The 19,648-nt window shown below is 38.2% G+C and overlaps 2 protein-coding genes across 4 annotated transcripts in view; both read left to right on the plus strand.

The window, feature by feature from the left end:
- The window catches only part of LOC100701880 (sterile alpha motif domain-containing protein 9), a 29,082-nt gene that overhangs the window by 8,084 nt on the left and 1,350 nt on the right, over positions 1-19,648 (plus strand). The window contains exons 1-2 of one of the 2 annotated variants that reach the window (XM_003459402.5): positions 14,920-15,960; positions 16,666-19,287. In XM_003459402.5, the coding sequence (XP_003459450.3) occupies positions 16,683-19,287 (2,605 nt within the window). In that variant the 5' untranslated portion in view covers positions 14,920-15,960; positions 16,666-16,682. Of the gene's footprint in view, positions 1-14,919; positions 15,961-16,665; positions 19,288-19,648 lie in introns of those variants that run through there. The other variant, XM_019355081.2, reaches the window with a different exon arrangement.
- LOC106097527 (sterile alpha motif domain-containing protein 9-like) lies at positions 835-8,994 on the plus strand. 2 transcript variants are annotated; one of them, XM_019355076.2, is made up of 10 exons: positions 840-1,799; positions 2,023-4,786; positions 5,075-5,115; positions 5,246-5,310; positions 5,443-5,657; positions 5,740-5,996; positions 6,516-6,644; positions 6,733-6,889; positions 6,978-7,012; positions 8,550-8,994. In XM_019355076.2, exons 2-9 carry the CDS (start codon positions 2,041-2,043, stop codon positions 6,986-6,988), a joined length of 3,621 nt encoding a protein of 1,206 aa, XP_019210621.1. In that variant the 5' UTR covers positions 840-1,799; positions 2,023-2,040; the 3' UTR covers positions 6,989-7,012; positions 8,550-8,994. The 2 variants fall into 2 exon arrangements, with proteins under 2 accessions (XP_025756260.1, XP_019210621.1); XM_025900475.1 differs by lacking the exon at positions 8,550-8,994 and having other exon boundaries at positions 835-1,799; positions 6,978-6,991.

The raw sequence follows: 19,648 nt of genomic DNA on the forward strand, positions 1-19,648 counted from the left end.
TATATTGAACTAGAAGACTACTACAACACAGAAATTGGTTAAAGGAAGCAAAGCGGAGGGCTCCTTGAAGTTCATTTGTTGCGGATACACTAGGCCAAGTCCATAAGAGCCACCTGGAGAACACAACCATTTCTGCCAGACCAAGAGTAGTTTGCAACTTGCCCAGAAGGGGATTGAAGCTTTTGAAGATGATCTGGAAGTCTGCAGCCTGTGGTATGACCATCTTATCAGACAATGAACAACAATGAACTTTGGAAGAAAGTTCTCACCAAAACCGTGGGACTGGACACTGTCCTGAAATCCCCCAGAGATGAGAAACTGTTCATGTTTATGGAGCTAATAAACAGCCTCAGAGATATGGTTGAGAAAAGGTTTGATTTTTTTTGACAGTTTCAGATTTTGTTTTGAAAAAAGATGATTCATCGTACATTTCACGAAAAACATCAGAATGTCTGCAAAACGTATGTTATGCCAAGCCAAATGATCAACTCCAGAAAGCCTCCCACCATCTTAAAAACCTGGCTGTCACTTCTCCGAGTATTTTCATGTCTCGAAAGATGGACGAAATTAGACACCAAGGACATTGAACTCTGTCAACATAAAGACTCTACTATACATGTCTTGCCCAGCTACATTCTGGCCAATATCACACCGATTAATATGAAAGAAACTTTTATGTTTCTCCCTGAAAGCAGATGAGGTTTTTATTGAGATATTTTAATGAGTTTAAGTATGATTTTATATCTCATCACATAGTAACAATAATAATAATAATAATAATAATGATAACAATCAGAGACTTTTTTGTTTTTACACATGCGGGTTTAATAAATAGAAGCTTTAAAGTCAAAAACATCAGTCTGATTAAAAAAAAATGGGAATCCTGGCGCCTCTCGTTGGCTGGAAGCAGCAAGTACGCCACCTGTCGAAACTGGGGTGAAACACACCACAACGTCGGAGTTTGCCGTGATCACGTGACCTGGGTGTTTTTAACCGCACTTTGGAGCAGCGTTTCGAAACATCTGTGCCTTGGCGGCTCGACACGGTATCGAAACGTCAATATTGAACTTCCCGTCGGCAGCACATAACGGTTTTGAAAGCCTTTTATTCAGGCTTGGATGTGCGCATGCGTAGAAGGGTTTTATATGTTGGATTGAAGCACGCGCTTGTGAGTCCTCGTTACACACAAATCATTGTACACGTTTGTAAATCATCATATCGTCATGTCGTACTCGTTCGTAACACTTATCTTTATCTCCAAATAAACTTGAGTAACAGGTTAACTCAACCACAAGAGCGAACTAGTGACTAAAAGAATAATCGTCCGTCATGAGCGCGTTCATAGTGAAACGTTACTATTTCCTGTTGTGATGAACGTTTCCTCGTCAAATAAACTAATGAATGCATTACCGCTTTGAAGAAGTGCAGGTAATGTTTGAATAGAGGACGATATTAACATATATCGCCTATTTTATTATTTTTGCTGGCCAAATTTGCAAGTTTCCACTCTTTCGCTTCTAATTGTGGAATATTTGACTTGAGTTTTTTTATCGACTGAACGAGTCAAGTGTAGCTCCTGCCTTTTTTTTAAACAGGAAGGAAATGTGCAGGGGATTTTTTTTTTTTTTAGAACTGCTCTGACATTCAAAGTGTAGAGGTGTACGTCTGTACGTGATTGTCTCTTCCTGCTTTGGGTGTGTCTACTACCTCCCGGGTTACGGTACACATTCACGGTCCCAGTGCTTGAACGCATGGCATGACAGCGGGTCTTTAGAGCTGTCCGCGTCATTTGGGAGAAGGTAAGAAAAATTCTGTTAAGATCTGAAAGTTTTGTTGCAGTTAATGTTTGGTCCCTTACATGGAGAAGGCTATATATGCATGTACTCGACCAGCAATGAAATGGCTATTTAAATTTATCACATTCCATAAAGTGAATGTAAGACCTTAATTTACAAATAGTTAAAGCTAAGACATAAGACTTACATTTGTTTCTGCTTTGTTTTTACATTCATTGGCATGAAGCAAAGTGAAAGTGTGAAGATGGCAAATACACCAGCCCTGTCCACCTCCGAAGGTGGAGAAGCAGATGCAGGGAGTAAAATCAGTGATTCCTTCTCATTTTTGGATGTCCTCCATGCCAATCAGTTTAAAGGAGAGTTTGTTGAACCTCAACACGCTGAGCAAGTGGAGGTTAACTTTTACAGAGGGGCCCCACCGAACTGGTTAAACTTCTATATCAGTGAACAAGCAGTGTCAGATGGCACTGCAACTCCTTTTATCAAACGAGATGGATATGAAACCCTGAAGGATCAAATTCACCTGAGAAGAAAAGGCCCTGGGACATCAACAATTAAACTGTTTCATCAACAAGGATGTGGGGGAACCACACTGGCTATGCAGGTGCTGTGGGACTTGAGGAAAACCTTCAGATGTGCTGTTTTGACAGGCTCAACATTAGATATCACAAAAGTTGCGCAAGATGTGGTCAGCCTTTTTACAGCAGGTAGCCATGGCCACCAGAAAACTGTGCTGTTGTTACTAAATGATGAGTTCATATTGGAAATCCTCCAGGACAGGATTATGGAAGAGATTGCTGAACAGGATATAGAAATTGATGTGCCTGTAGTAATTTTACTGAATTGTGTGAGAAGCAGTGACGGGATTATCCACCAAAAGGAGCGTTCTTACGAACTGAAACAAAAATTTAAGAGGAAAATGAGAAAATCTATCATTCTCAAAAAATCTCTCTCAGCCAGAGAGCAAGCAGACTTTGATATGAAAAGAGAAGAGCTTAGCAGAAGATTTGGTGATCGATGCAAGCAGTTTCATGGTTTTAACATTCTGCAGTCCAATTTCTCTGAAGGCTACATCAGGAATGCATGTGCTACATTTGAACATATCAAAAGAACAAATAAACCACTGAAGACACAGCTTGCTGCCTTCCTGTGTCTGCTGAACGCCTATGCACCAGGTTCGTATCTCCTGGAGTCTCAGTGCCTGGACTTCCTCAGAAGAGACAAGTTTGGTCACCTTTCACTGGAGGATCAAATGCAGCCTTTCAGTCATCTGATCATCACCTTCCAACAAGGTGAAAGATCTGAAAAAAAAGTCTGCATGGCTCACACTATGATAGCGCAATATTGTACTGAACTGTTGGCAAATGCGGGTGTGACCAGAAGTGACACAACAAGACACTTCTTGAACAGTTTTTGCAGAAGTTATGTTCCTCCATGTTTACTTGGGTTTATCAAAGACATGCTAAACAAAAGAGAAATTACGGTAATAGAGGACCCAACTGATGGCATTAAACAATGGAAAGAAAAGTTTTCCAGACTGATTCAAGATATTACAAACAGAGAAGCTGAGGGCAAAAGTCAGAGTCTTTCAGTTTTGATGATGGCCTCAAATAAGTTTTATGAAGTTTCCCTTTTTTCACAAACTCTTGCTCGTTTTTATTATATTGAACTAGAAGACTACTACAATGCAGAAATTTGGGCAAAGGAAGCAAAGCGGAGAGCTCCTTGGAGTTCATTTGTTGCAGATACACTAGGCCAAGTCCATAAGAGTCACCTGAAGAACACATCCGTTTCTGCCAGACCAAGAGAAATTTTGCAACTAGCCCAAAAAGCCATTGAAGCGTTTGAAGATGTAGAACGACTTGCTAAAAATGAACATGTGAAAAGCCAGCAAGGAGATGGGAATATAAAAGTCTTGCGTGCTTTAAACACCAGAGGGCAGTTTGGTTATCTGGAAGTTTGCAGCCTGTTGTATGACCATCTTATCAGACATGATGAACTTTGGAAGCAAGTTCTCACAAAGACCGTGTCACTGGACTCTGTCCTGCAATCCATCGGAGATTGGAACATTGTCAGGTTTAAGGAGCTAATAAACAGCCTCAGAGATTTGGTTGAGAAAAGATTTGAATTTTTCGACACTTTTTTAACTTATTCATATTCTGTTGTGAAAAAAGCAGATTCATCCTACATTTCCAGAAAGACAGCAGAATGCTACAAAAAGTATGTTGGAGATGCTGAACCAAATGATCAGCTCCAGAAAGCCTTCCACAAACTTAAACAAAAACTGTCTGTCACTTCTCCAGGAGTACTTTCATGTCTTGAAAGATGCACTAGATCAGACACCAAGGACATTGCTGTACGGTGGAAAGAAATCTGTCAACACAAAGATTCTACTACACATGCCTTACTCAACTACATTCTGGCCAATATCATGCTGATAAATATGAAAGAACCTCCCTCCAGCTCCGACTACCAAAGCAGCTTTACAGAGAAAATGCCACTGGCTCCTGAGATGCAGCCCGAGTTTCACATGTTAGCCCTGCTGTTGTGTTGGCCTACAGATGGTGAAGACAATTTGGCCTCTGACCTCCATCATTTAATCAAAAATATTCTGCAATCCTATGAACAAGAATATAAGTCACTCTTTCAGTCAAGGTACCTTCGACCCCTATTTTTTCTTGGACCGGGTCAGGGTCTGAACAGATTTGTTCACAGACGCAACCTTGAGATCTTGTGGACTCAAGATGCACTGAAAGCCTCAAACACAAACTGGAGGAACGACGATATTTTCAGAGATCCAACAGTCCAAGGCAAACTCCTCAGAGTTGAAGGTATAGTGCAAAATTACAAGCTGTATGCAATATTTGGCGACACAGAGATTGAGTTAGATGCCAACCGAAAAGACAGCCTCTGGAAATCAGGCCATGTGTTCTTTTATCTTGGATTTACAATCGGAGGTCCTGTTGCTTACAGCGTTCACAGAGCTGAGGGTAAGAAAATGAAGTTACTAAAGTCCTCATCTTTAACAAATGTCATATGTGTTAATAATACACATTTTGTACTGCCATTATCAAAGTGATTTAGTGCTGCGTACAAAGTTTTCCTGTACTAAACTGGTTTTATTGTTACATTTAAAGATTCTAACAATAGAAAATAGACATCTTATATGTACTTAAGGTAATTTTGTTATGTAGAAATCTCACACAAGGGAAAAAAAACAATGTGTCTGAATGACATTTTGTTGACCAGCTCTTTAAAATTTAACTTTGTTTTACAAGAACCATCAGAGAGACCTCTGGAGGCTTTTGACAATGAAGCGGTAAGTTTCTATTTCTGTGGGATTTTGTTTGTTTCTCATTTATTGTATCTCACATTAAAATTCTAAAATCATAATGTAAATGTATAATTATATTGTAAAAATATAATGTAAAATATATCTTGTACAACAGGACTCCAGTCAGTGGACTAAGCTGAAACCTGAAGTTGAGATAATGGAGGAGGTTCATACTTACAGGTAAAGGTTATCGCTGACTATAAGACACACACAAATGCCATTTTGTGTCATTCGCTTTGCAATTTTGCTGTTTCTGTTCGTGCATGTGAACAGAGCATAACAGAGCAGTTTGTCTTGTCTATTCAAATTCAGCCTGCAGTCTGAAAGCGGCAACTATGAATGCAGCGAGTCTGCCTTGCGGTGGGTTTGTAAGGAAACGGTCAGCTTCAGATACCAGTTTAGCTCATGGGAGCGATTCATGAGGAAACCTGTATGCATGGACTACATACCAGCAGGACCCCTAATGGACATCAAGGTCACAGATGGGAAGCTAGAGGAAGTCCGTCTGCCGCACTGGATCTGTACAGGTGAGAAGTCGTAAAACACATATCATTGTTTTATTACGGTAATAAAGATATTTTTGCACATATAACTGTTTGTGTTTTGCAGGTGAAAATCCAGCGATGTCAGACATATTTCGAGTTCTGCATGTGGACAGCAGTGGAGATTATTTGGAGCAAGTGTCTGAAATGACATCATCCCATGTGAAGTTAAACCAGCCGGATTTCTCTCTAAGAGGAGCCATGATCCTAAAGAAACTGGGCCTGTATCTAAAAGTTTTTGCAGACGTGTTGATATACATGCAAATCACATCTGGCCTCACTCTGCACGTTTACCTGGTCCCACATGATCCTCTAATACAACAGGTAATGTGATGTCACATACTGGAGCAACAATACAAAGTAGAAGTGAGGAAAAATATCATCAAGGTGATATATAATAACAAACAGAGAAATAAACTGCTCTCATTGATAAATACAAAAACACAGTGACACTACAAGGCAGCAAATTAATAGAGTTTGGTCTCTAAATGTTTTGACAACCCAACTGACAACATCACTGACTTTCAGGCAGAAAGAAACTGCATTAAATGTTAAGAACTTACAGCCGTCCTTATGCTAATGTAATTTAATAATTCTTTCAAAAGCTGTTTTTTGAACAGCTTTGAGCTTTTTTTTTAAAACTTTGTAGTTGTCTTTCTTGTGTTTGCTTGGCATTTTTCCTTTTCAGTTACATGGATTGCAGTAGTGCAAATCAATGTTCTCATCTCGATATAAACACAAACACATATGTTCATTAAAGACATGAATAGATGTGAACACGATTCCCAAAGATTTCTAACCATTATTTGTATGTGAAGAATGGTCCATTTTTCCGTGTTTCAGGAAGTGGAGAAGAAGGAGAAATCTGACGGATTCAGAAAAATCCAAAAGACAAGTCCTATTGACCCTGTACAGCTGGAGAGTTATTTCTACCTCTCAACAGACTGGGACACAGCAGAAATCTGCCCTGAGGTTTGGACTAAGTTGTACTTGTGTTCATTGCACCATAACATAGAAACAGCAAAAATCCTCAAGTTTCCATAAAATGTTTTCTCTACAGAAACAGCAGTTCATGTTGGAGAGGAGCGACACTAATTTCTTTGAGGTGGTCATTGGAAATGAAAAAAGTGATTTCGGAAACTTGAAACTGAAACTTGAAGTTGAGCACAGGGGAGGAAAGGAAAAGGACACCGTCTGGACGTGCACTGTCGGAACAGGTTAGTGTTTTATACATTTTTGCCCTGATGCAGCTCATCTAAACTATAAACAGCCACCATTTGACCAATGTGAACCCTTTTATTCCAGATGACTATTAAACACAAGCATTCACCAAGAACAGGGTAAGAGTTTTGTTTTAATCCATTATTATTAGATTATTATTGTTATCAAAGTAGATCCCTTTAAAAAAATAGTTATACACCATTTTTTTATTCTAAGGTTTTACTTATCCAGCCATAATTTGAAGGAAAAAAACATCTGGTTCTAATCGGGTTCTGAAAGAATCTAAATACAAATCTGAGATGAGGAATGTGTTTATATTCATTCATTTAACAAAACTAGGCCAAAATGCGAAAGTAGTGTGTGAAAAACTAAGCACAACACAAGATTTAGTGGCTTGTAAAACCAGATTTAGCAACAATAAGAAGCAATTAATGTCATATTACTTTATCAGTCTCTCACATCATTGTGGAGGAATTTTGGTCCACACTTCTTTACAGCACCGCTTCAGTTCATTGAACTTTGCTGTCATTCATTTACACACAGCTTTCTGAAAAAGCTTTTCAGTCCGATTTAGGTCTGGACTTTGACTGGTCCATTCTCCTGTGCTTGGGATCATTGTCCTGCAGCATGATTGAATTTCAGCCAAGCTTTATCTGTCAGCAGATGCCCTTGCATTTTTCTCTGGAAAACTTTGGTATACCAAGAAGTTCATGGTCAACTCAATGACTGCGGAGTGTTTAGTTCCTGTGGCTGCAAAACACGCCCAAATCATCACCTCTCTACCATGTTGAGAGCTGGGATGAGGTGTTTGTGCTGATATGCTGTGTTTGGCTTTCTCCAAACATGATACTAATTAACCTACTGTCTTCTGTAAAAGAACAACACGAACACTAACATCAAATAACAAGCCTGACTTGGCACTGGTTTAGCTCACTGGGATGAGCGGCCGCATGGTGGAGAGCGGGCGAATTCCTGTCAGCTCCAATAAAACAAAAACCTGACTATACTTTAGGTCCAAAAGATGGTTTGTTTGCATATGCAGTTTTGCAAACCTAAGCCATGTTCTTTTTAGAGAAGAACACGAGAAAAGACTTTCTCCAACATATAACATGCTAATTGAGGCCTTTAGGGTCTGAAATGTAGCTCTTGGGGGTTTTGTAGCTTCCCTGAGCATTGCACGGTCTGACATTTTCTGGGATGGTGACTCGTGTGAACACTGGAATCCATCCCTGAATGTTTTCTTTTTGTGAATAATAATCCTTACCAGACTTTTGGGCATCAACACTTGTTTCTTTAACATTATTACTGCTTTCTTCCCTGGAAATCTGTCAGCTGTGGTGATTTCTTGTAAAGGAAAAGAGAGCAGCTTTGTAGCTTTGTTTAGTTTGCAGCACCAGGCTGCTAGTTGCCCTCTTTATTAATGGAAGCTTTGAACTGTATTTAGTTTTTCAGCATTTTGCCATAATTTTCATTACAAAATGAGATTTATTATATTCTGATAAGTAAAACCTTAGAACTGAAAAAGGATTTACTTCCTTTTTCACAACTATAATCCTAATATAGACCATCACTGTCTAGTATTCAACAGTGATGGTCTGAATACTAGACTTTTTTTTTAAAAAAAATAAAAAATTTTCACCAACTTCCTCCGCTCAGGATTTGGTGGTTCGCCATTGGACAGCTCTGATTGGCAGAGCGAGTGAGGCAGCAGCTGTTGTAGACGAGCTTCAGGAAAAGGATGTGATCTCTGAGGACAAACATGGTGCTGTGAGAAGTTTAAATGCAACATGAGACCAAATGAGAGAGATTGTTTAGTCTATGACGCTGACACAACAGAGGCAGAGACGTCCTCTATGAAATCCTGAGAGGGATGAAGTCTCTGAGGTTTCTCATGTATGAGCTTGAGGGATCTCAGTGAAAGAACATGACTGCTTAGAAAATGGAGCCGATCTGTACATTTGATTAACGTGCGGCGTTCTCCGTACCTTCTGTGTAAGAATATGATGTGAAAGAATGTGAATACTGAAATCAAATGATTAAACCTAATTTTATCTAGTTAGTGACATAAAAATGAAGGGTTAAATCTGTTGTTTAAGTTATATCAAATTATGAACCTTGCAGAATTTTGATTTTACAACCAAATATTTTTTTCTCTTTTTCAAGATTTTAAATGTCTTTTTTTAAATAATATTTTTACCTTTTTTGTCTTTGTAATTTTATGTGTTTTATGTTTTCTACAAGATGGAATATGGAAGTTAATCTTTACTCAGAAGATGAGAAAATATTTATTATAACTCACATTTTATTATAACTATAGGTTGTTTTAATTAGAAGTGAAAAATGATATCTTGCCTATGTTTGGTGTTCAAACTTTTCAATGAAGCAGAATAATTTAAAGAATAAATAATAAATAATAAAAAAAAGTTTTGAGCTGGAAAAAAGTGAGTATGGTTTTATTTCCCCCCCAAAAAAGACAAATAGAAATGTCTACACTTTTGTTTTTCTAAAAGCAGAAAATCAGTTTTTACAGGATGTTATTGAGGAATGAGCTATGGGCTATAAATTAGTTGTTGTACAAGTACTGTAGTGCTGATACTTGGTGAAAGTTATTGGTTCATCTGAGCGATGAGCCCCTCCAGCTCTGGACGCGCCTTGAACCGTGCTTGGAAATCAGCTTCGGTGTGCTGAGAGGTACAGAGGGAGAGAAGTGGATTAGTACTAAAAATGATTATATGACCAAAAACTACACATGCACACTGATTTTAAGAGTAAGTTGGAGTTTGGTTTGTTATAGTGAGCACTTCTACAGTTCTCCAACAGTTATGGACCAAAAGATGAACATGCAACAGCTAACTCACCTCCGTCACAGAGAGCTGAACTCCCTCTGGTTGATTCTTTAAGAGGACGTCCATGAAGACGGGACACAGCGCGGCGTTCAGAGTGCTCAGCTGGACAAAAGGTCATAACACTGTTAGGTCTTTAAAACCTCTCATTACACCTGCAGGACCTGCAGTTTGAGCTGAAAGCACAAAAAAAACCAAGCCAGTTCTTACCTGAATGACTCGGTGGTGAGTCTTGAGGACAGCATCACGTAGGTCTCGGTGCCTTGCTCCTGCATCAGCATGACCTCTGTGCTCTATGTTGGTAAAGCATAGCTGTATGTGGGAAGCATTAAAGAGCATTAAAACTAAAATTTCAGTCTACTACAAAGAAAAAAACCCCAAAACAACAAATTTGCTGTAATATATTTGTAAGATGAGAATTTGGCAGATTATCTGTATCCATGAATCTTTTCACATTTGTTTACAAGCACTTACATTGTCAGAGCGCTTTCTTCTTCAGTTATATTTATAAACAGAAAAATAACAGGGCTGTTTGTTCTCTTAACTTATGATGATGAATTTCTGAGGACTGAAATATCATAAAAAAGCTCATTCAAGAGAACAAGAGTGGGATTTTTTTAAGTTTTCATCCCACACACTGAGGCAATGCAGAGGAACTCTGCTGCCACCTAGTGACCAAAGTCTGAAATATTTTAAGGTCTAAAACTTGTCTACCATCCTTACTGTGGCTTTGACAGTTTAACATTTTTGATGACTATGCCAGCGCCTTCATGTAAAACATATATTTAAATACATTTTTATTTCTCCCTTTAGAGGGAGAAAAACAGCTTTTACAAACCTGCAGTTCATCCTGACTAAATGTTTCAATCTGCTCTCCGCACACAGAACCTGCCCCAAATTTCTTGGCATTGTTGCATTTCGATCATCAGCTGTCATTCTTGCATATTTTGTCTTTGTAAAAAAACAACAACAACCAAACAAAAAAAGGCATGTGCTAATGTGTACAGCAACAACTAGTCAAAATTTGTGTGAGAGTGTGCGTGACTGGCATTCTGGGTATTCCCTTATGTAGTTTTGTTGGTATTGCTATGATAAGGTCTTGTGGCTGTAATGTGGGTTCGAGGATATGGTGCTGCTGCTCGTAGTGTGAACTTTATAATTCATTTGTTAGGCCACCCACCTAGCTGCCACTGCTCTTAATTAAGTTGTCAAAAAAATGAAAGAGAAACCCTTCTGTAATAAATATCAGAACAACATAATTTCATAAATATTTTTGTCCATAGTGATACTTCAGTGAAAATGTGATATCTGTCAGCATAACAAGCAACTGGAATTGGCCTACTTAGCCTGTTAATTTGTATAAACAGAGCAGCCTAAATAGGAAACAAACTCTTGGCCTGAATAATTTTTTTAGTCTGTGCCCATCTGCTGTCGACACTTACTGTAACGCTTGCAGGGATGTGTCTGAATAGAAATTTGGTGTCTATAAGGAGACAAATGCCACATTAGTAATTTCCAGTTTTGGTGGTCATGGACAGTTCATGCAGAAGAAGTGAGCATGATTCATTGAGCTATAGAATTCATTTAGGCTATCTGGCAATTAGACATCAGTGACCCATCATAGCAGAATGAGATCCCAGCAGTGGGAGGAGAGGAGAGCACCCCTGGAGTCTAGATGCTGGTGATAGTGAAGATAAAGATGAGGAGGAGGTGGGTGGCATCAATGAGAGTCTGAAAGACAGAATGACAGAAAAGCACTAAGATTTCAAACACAGAGAACAGAAGGCAGGCAGGAAAATGATTGGACCAGAGTAATGATGTCAGCACTGAGTTTGCAGCCCGATGAGTGATTACAGATGTTCCTTACTGAACTTACACTTGAGCTTCATTATTGCTGAGGACCAGAAATACGTGGGGCTCAACTCCCAGAGGACTGTGTGAAAAAAGACAGTTTTGCCAACTGCACTCACAGCTGTGAACATTACACCTGCATCAGTTACACCGATCAAAATAAAAATAACAAAATAAACCTGTTGTTTTCAAAAGAAGAAATTAAACAGCCTTAAAGAAGGTGCTCTTATTGGTTCACTGTAAATTTGGTCACATCCTGCCCTCTAGAGCCTACATCAAAAACACTACTTTAATATCATTAAAGAAACGTTCTCTAACCCGACAGAGCAGCTGGTCCATTGAGTGGATGTCACGCTTTGCCTCTCCTAGGCGTGAAATGGACACGTGTACCAGCAGAGAGCTGTAATTTATTTAAAGCTAACAAGACACTCCTGACAAAGGATGGTATGAAGTACACTCCAGGCTCCTTCTATGCCACGTAAGATTAGGCTAAATGGCTGATATGTATTTACGTGTAAATGTGTTAGTAATGTTTCTTTAAGTTTAACTTTCCCCTGACTGTTTTCATGATGCTTTATATACATTTTTAACCTCTGCTGGTACTGCACAGTACTGTAACTTAAGCATGCATAGGCGAGGCAAAGCATGACGTCCACACAATAGACCAGCTGGCCTATTACACACTTTGCAGTGACACTGGGTTGCATACTCCTTATGAGGCACTATATTCACAAAGTGCAAAAAAAAGTCTTTTATATTACAGACAGTCTGGATCGAATGTGCAAACACAAACCAATGAAAGGTGAATAAACACAGAAAAAGGTTCCAGGCTTTAAGTGAGTGTAACGTCACCACAAAAATGTGATCAATACTGCATTGTAAGCCCCACATGTGAGAACTAAATAAAGAAATTTTTTATCACATTAACTTCTTCATTAGTTTAATTATGTAGTGGAAATATCGGTCCACCCTAAATAAAATATGAATGTAACTCCAGTACCTCTGTGCTGTACTGGTAATTTCCAACTGCTGCAGTCATTCCTCCTGTGTTGTTTTTACAATAAATGGTCTAAATTTAAGAATGAATAAACATTTCTAGAAAAACTCTAAAAAGTTATCAATTAAATGATCTCATAATGAGGTAGATGATTTATGTTACATTCATAGCTTAACAATTTTCTTATATCTAGTAATGTGCACATGAGCCTCTGCTGTTTCATTTGCTTTCTATGTGTTAATATATATACATAATACCATAGACATAATTTAAGTGTCTAAGGTTATGGTTAATTGTTATTAGATACTTTTGTGGGGTGATACTCGCCATGATAATAATATGAGTTACAACAGATGAATGTGGCGGGTCTTGCAGAAGAATGCGATGTTGAGATGGCGCTGACGTCAACGAGACTGTCGCCAATGTGGGAATGCTGAATGTGTCTCAAGTCATGAGATGACGTGCAGCAATGTTGTTTGTTTTGTTTTGTTTTGTTTGTTTTGTTTGTTTTGTATCTTTGAACTGTCACAGGGAGGCTGAGTTGGATGAATTTGGGCTTTCCTCAATGCTGTGTTCAAGTATTGTTTCTGAACCTCATTTGCTTGCATTTCTCTAGAGGTGCACCACAAAAATATAAAATACAAAATGACTTTTCATTGATACCAATATCCTCATGCACAAAAAAAGTCCCAACTGGATTTAGTTACAAACTGCTGGTGTGGATGAACTTGAACGTGTCGTGACATGTTTGACAATAAGGAACTTCTGGTAATGTTTAAAAATGATCAAAGTTCATTTCTACGCATGTATGTTTTGCTATAGCAGACAATAGAGGTGACTTTGAAGCACTTTTAATATTAACCTTATCAGTCTTAGCGTATGGCAGCTATGGCGCCATAAGATTTTGCTTTCGTATGCTTTCATTATAATAATATGTATTATTATAATGATAATAATACATATGAAAGCATTCTAATTAGAGTTAGCATGAAAGAACATGCACAGTAGACAAGTGTTTTTATATGTTTCCAGCACTTGAAAAAAAAACTTAGTTAATGTGTGTTACTGTCTTTTGAGTCAGTCAGTCAGTGGGATGTTTTGTCTAATACTTATATGGCCTCTTATTTTTGTAAAGCACACAGTTCTTAAATAGTGTGGCAGGTGTGGTTGTTTCATAGTTGATCCACCTCATTATGTTTGTCAAGAATTGTTGCTCTTAAATAGATCAGATTACGAGTTACGCCTGTTTTTGTGCACAAGGTTAAATTTAGTTGGAGACTGAAGTGAAAAGCTGTGATTGAGTGCTCTTGCCCTGAGGAATTAGCCATTATAGTTGCAACATCAACAACATGTTTTAGCACACTTACACAACATCTATAATACAATGCAAAAATACCATTTCTGGGTTGGCAGTCAGGGAGAGTCAGCCTAGATGTGGCACTCAAGCAATACAATACTGCAAGAAGTATTTCTGGATTCATGATTTATTTTGGAGTGACTCCAGCAAAATATCATGGATATTTAGTCAAATATAAGGATGTGGCATTTTGTCACAATTTAAATGAGACTGAACTGAAATTATGTTACTTTGTCACTGTACTAAAATTAATTAAGCATTACACATCAAAATACAGTCCCGATCAAAAGTTAAAGACTCCTTGAAAAATGGTCTTGAACATGCAATTTATTAAAAACAACGCTTAAACTCAAACAGGCTGTTTTACAGCTGATTAAAAGTTTAGGACCACATACCTTTAAAAGTCAAATCTGTGCAAAAATGTGGATTCATTGTCATTTTCTGTCAGCTAGTCACATTTTCATGACATTCTGATGGCAAAGGCAAAAAAACATTCCCTTTTTGAACGTGGTCGGGTTGTTGAACTGCATAAGCAGGCTCTCTTGCACCATGGCAGGACTAGAAGAACATGGAAGAACATATCCTTTGTTTTCTTCATATATAACTTTATTCTTTCAGTGGCAAAAGTAAAACTGCTCCTGCTTATTCAGTTAAATCCAGTGCATCACTTAGAAGAAAAATATAAATTTAAAGAAAAATGTACCAAAACTTATATCAACAGGGTGCTTCTTTCACATTTTTCCATATTACTGTTAATTAACCTCTGCAGATCTATGAGATCCATATTCAGCTGGACAAAAGTCCATTGAATAGAAGCAAAATATAAATTATTTCACTCCATTCATCTACATGAAAGATGGGACTAAAACTCGTAGAAAAGTACTTGACAGCTGTGGGATCTTTCTACATTTCCCCTTTTCAGCTGGTTGAAAAAATTGGCAGTTTAGCTCTCTGGCAGAGACGCACGTTATTTAGAAATCAAGCATTTCCACACGTTGTGCCAGACATTTTGTTTTTTGTTGTTCTGATTTTTGGCAGTGTTACTTGTACTGACAAGTCCAGGAAACTTCAAGCTGTGTGATGCAATGAACAGCTGTGTGTGTGGTACATGAAAGCATGTGGTCAGGCATCGTTTACGGAGTACTTCATCTGCTTGTGCTTTGTTTTTTAAATAACAGACCATTTTCAAGATTGTGTTCATTTAATTGTGGGAAGCCAAAATTGTGATCAAGATTAAATCTCATTTAGCTGAAATAACCAAAAGATCCTAAAAATTTCCTTAAGCATTATATGCACATCTGCAAACTGAGACCTCTATAGCAACCTTAAAAGTTCATTACACCACACCCCAATGTCAGGATGACTATGTCATAACCTAAAAAACATTGGTAAAACTTGACAATCAGATAGTAAGAACAGGAAACATTGCAGTGGGAGGTTTCATTATCAGTAAAAGGAAACTTAAAATGCACATGAAAGGAATAAAATGAGAGAAGAAAAAAACAAAGGAAACAAAGTATGTTAGAATATGAAAGAAACTGTTGACAGTGTTACAAAGTTAACAGCTGCATGGCCTCTTGTCAGTAACATTTCTGTTGATCTCACGCCCACCCATTTCCTGGAAATGTTCAATCTTTCTTGCAAAGTAATACTGCTGCATCAAAGTAAGAAAACAATAACCTCAGACGCTGAAGACATTTTTTTTTTACATTTTCCCTGATCTTTCATTAATAGCTTCCTCTAGATTTTCCATCTGAATATCTTTAATAGGCTTCATTCCAATCTGCCTTTTTCTCAGAAACAAGTAAATATAAAGTCCTAATGATTCCTTCAAACATTTTGATCATATCTTACTACTACCTCATCTGGTCAGTATGTGCTGAGTATCTACTCCCACACCTACCTGGGTGTGACAAGTGGCTGTATACTATATATAACTCCAGCACAAAAGTCACTAGTCAGTAATACATGTAACATATGAAAGGACATCAAACACATTTGCATCAAGTAGAACACAAGGTAAGAGAAATATTTATGGATCTCCAAATATTTAATAGTTTTTATGAAGTTCTAAACTTCTAAATCTCTGTCCTGACACAAAAAGTGCTACATATACAACAGCCGTGATTACATCTTAAATCAACACAGACTTTCTGCTCAACAGTCTCAGAGTTTGGTATGAAAATTGGTCAGATTTTTTTACTCAGAAAAATATATATTGAAAAATATTTTATGTATGAATTTAAAATTTCACACCAATCATATACATGTTTAAAAAAGTTGAAGATGCTTGAGCAGATTTTTTTCTAAAGATTTGATGATATGAGACGGAATGACCCTACAGTCAATCTGTGGTTAGACCTGGGAAAAACTGCTTGGACATAACGATTCCAGGTTTTAGAAGATTCCAAGGGCTTGTAAAAATACAATACATAAAATATATTTAGTGGATAAAGATAACTTTAGGGGTCAGAATTACAAGTTTGATGTAGAAGTATTTATCTCCAAGTCTGCTTTGTTTTCTAAAACACTTACTACATGCCACATTTTAATTAAAACCAATAATAATAGCAATCAAGAATAAAACTGCCGCAGTAGGTATAATGTGATGAATGTAAAATCCTAACCCTTAATAATGTACATTCAAGATGTGTGTGCTACTGCCATTTAGCCTCAAAGAACAGTTCAGACTAAAAATCTTTTCACACATTTATTATGCTGCAGGACACTTAAAGCTAAAGATGGCAAATGGACCAGCACGGTCCACTAAGGAAGGGGAATTGCATGTGGGGAGCCTCCCACTGTTGGATATTCTCCATGCAGATCAGTTTGAAGGAAAATATTCTGATCAAGAACTCCTGGAACGCATAGGAAAGGCTGAGGAAAACTTTTACAGAGGGGCCCCACCAGAGTGGTTAAACTTCTACATCAGTGAACAGGCAGAGTCACATGGGACTGCTTTTATCAAACGAGATGGATATGAAAAACTTAAGAAACAAATTCAGGGAAACAGAAAGTTTCCAGGGATATCAACTGTAAAACTGTCACACCAACCAGGATGTGGGGGAACTACAATGGCCATGCAGGTGTTGTGGGACTTGAGAAAAACCTTCAGGTGTGCTGTTTTAACTGGCTCCACCTCAGATATTACAAAGGTTGCAATGGAAGTTCTCAAACTTTTCACAGCAGGCAGTCAAAACCACCAGAGAACTGTGTTGTTGTTACTGAACAATGAGACGATCCTGGAAGATCTCCAGAGCAGCATTATGATGACAGCTGCTGAGCAGAAGATAGTTACTCGTATGCCTGTAGTCATTTTCCTCAGCTGTGTGAGAAACAATGCACCTCAACAGAGTGACCACGTTGTCCTAAAGAACACACTCTCAGACAATGAGAAGGAAAAATTTGATAAGAAAAAGGAAGAGCTTCAAAGCAGGTACAAAGATAAATGTGAACAGTTTCATGGTTTTAACATAATGCAAAGTAATTTCTCTCAGGACTACGTCAGGGAGGCATGTGCTGCATTAGAAAAATGTGAAAAAACTAATCAGTCACTGAAGCTTGCTGCCATCCTATCCCTGCTGAATGCCTATGTACCAGGGTCATATCTCCTGGAGTCTCAGTGCCTGGACTTCCTCAGAAAAGACAAGTATGTTGACCTGTCACTGGAGGATCAAATGCAGCCTTTCAGTCATCTCATCATCACCTTCCAACAAGATGAAAGATGTGAGAAAAAAGTCAGAATGGCTCACACTATGATAGCACAATGTTGTACTGAACTGTTAGCAAAGGCAGGTGTGACCAGAAGTGGCACAACCAGAAACTTCTTGAACAATTTTTGCAGTGATGCGATTCCTCTGTGGTTGCTTGGTTTTGTCAAAGACATGTTAACCAAAAGAGAAATGAAAAAAGAAGTGGACCAAGTCAACAGCACAGACATGAAACAGGAAAAGTTTTCTAGACTAATTCTAGACATTCAAATGATGGAGGGGAAAGAGCAGTGTGCAACAGTTTTAGAGGAGGTCTCATGTAAAATCTTTCAAAATCCATTTTTTCCACAAGCTCTTGCTCGTTTTTATTATATAGAACTGAAAGACTACAATCAGGCAGAAACGTGGGCAGTCGAAGCACTAAAAAGAGATCCTCAAAATTCATTTGTTGCTGACACACTTGGCCAAGTCCATAAGAACCACCTAATGAAGCAAAAGGTTTCTGCCGAACCAACAGATATTTTGCAAATGGCTCAAAAAGCGATTAACGCGTTTGAAGATGAAGAAAGATTTGCTGAGGATGAAGGTGGGCCAGACATGAAAGAACATGGCAAAAGGAATGTTTCCAGACTTTTTAATTCAAGAGGGCTTTTTGGTTACCTGCAGGTTTGCAATGCTCTGTATGACAAACTTGTCAGTCAAAATGAAACCTGGGAAGAAGTTCTCACAAAAAAATTATCGACAAGCTCTTTCCTGAAATCACTTGGAGACAACAAACTCCTCGGATTAAATGAACTACTAGAAAACCTCAAAGATGAAGTTGAGCGAAAATACATTTTTTTTGAAAAATATCTGACTTACTCAAAGCCTAACAACAAGAAAGATGATCCTGAATATATATCTAAAGACACCTCAGACTGCTACCAGAAGTATGTTGGAGGCACAACTACAAAACAACTCATCCAGATGTTTCAGGAGGGAAACCTAGATGACCAGTCTGTGGAAGTACTGTCATTTCTTGTCAAACAATACACTCAATCAGAGCTCGAAGAAATATCTACAAAGTGTAGAGAAATGTGTCCAAGTGCAGATTCAGAAACAGCTCTGGTCAACAACATCCTCACACTATTTAGAGGGAAAATGCCCCCAAGTGACACAGACCCACCTGAGCTGCACATGTTCGCCCTCCTCTGGTACTGGCCTGAAAATGAAGGCCAATGTGTTTATGACATCAGTCAAATAATTCAGCAAATGCACAACACTTACAAAAATGTATATAAGAAGTACTTTCGTGCCAGGTATCTTCTTCCTGTGTTTTTCATTGGAAAAGGTGAAGGTGTGAAGAGAATTGTTCACAGAACAATTATTGAAAAATATCTGAAAGCGAAACCAGATTGGAGCAATAACTGGAAGAAAGAAGAAATCTTCAGGAGCCCTGATGTCCAAGAGCTCCTTCTCAGACTTGATGGAGTAGTAAGAAACTACAGAGTGTATACAAGAGTTGGTAGTAAAGAGATTGAGATCAACGCCAATCTGCAAAACAGCCTTTGGAAAAAACGCCAAGTTACCTTCTACCTTGGATTTACTATCAGAGGTCCTGTGGCCTTTGGCATTCAGAACAAAACTGCAGATACAGGTAAGATAGCATAACAGTAAAATTGCAGTTAAGTAAAATGCTCTGTAAACAATCGTTACAAGTTAGTAGCTATTCCATGCTTTGCCTCTCCAAAATGTGAAATGTACACACATGCAGAAGTTGCATTACCAGCAGGGGGGGATAACATCTTAAGCCAAGAAGTCGTGTTGAACAAAAAAAAATATAGAGTACATTTCAGGGTTCTTAATTGTCAGAAGCGGTTAAGCTAGGTGGCTAATATGTACTGTATATACATGTAAATGTGTTAATAATGTCCATTTAAACACTTTCACTTGATTATTGTCATGTTAGCTTGAAATAAAATATCTCACTCTGCGCTTACTACAGCATGCAGCGTGCA

Source organism: Oreochromis niloticus, linkage group LG3 (assembly GCF_001858045.2).
Source record: "Oreochromis niloticus isolate F11D_XX linkage group LG3, O_niloticus_UMD_NMBU, whole genome shotgun sequence".
NCBI lineage: Eukaryota > Metazoa > Chordata > Actinopteri > Cichliformes > Cichlidae > Oreochromis > Oreochromis niloticus.

Bases quoted from the DNA above. Each gene is read 5' to 3' on its own strand.
- LOC106097527 (XM_025900475.1), top strand. From the start codon at position 2,041: ATGGCAAATACACCAGCCCTGTCCACCTCCGAAGGTGGAGAAGCAGAT. The intron at 4,787-5,074 runs GTAAGAAAATGA...TTGTTTTACAAG, and splicing joins CAGCGTTCACAGAGCTGAGG to AACCATCAGAGAGACCTCTG. The intron at 5,311-5,442 runs GTAAAGGTTATC...ATTCAAATTCAG, and splicing joins GAGGAGGTTCATACTTACAG to CCTGCAGTCTGAAAGCGGCA.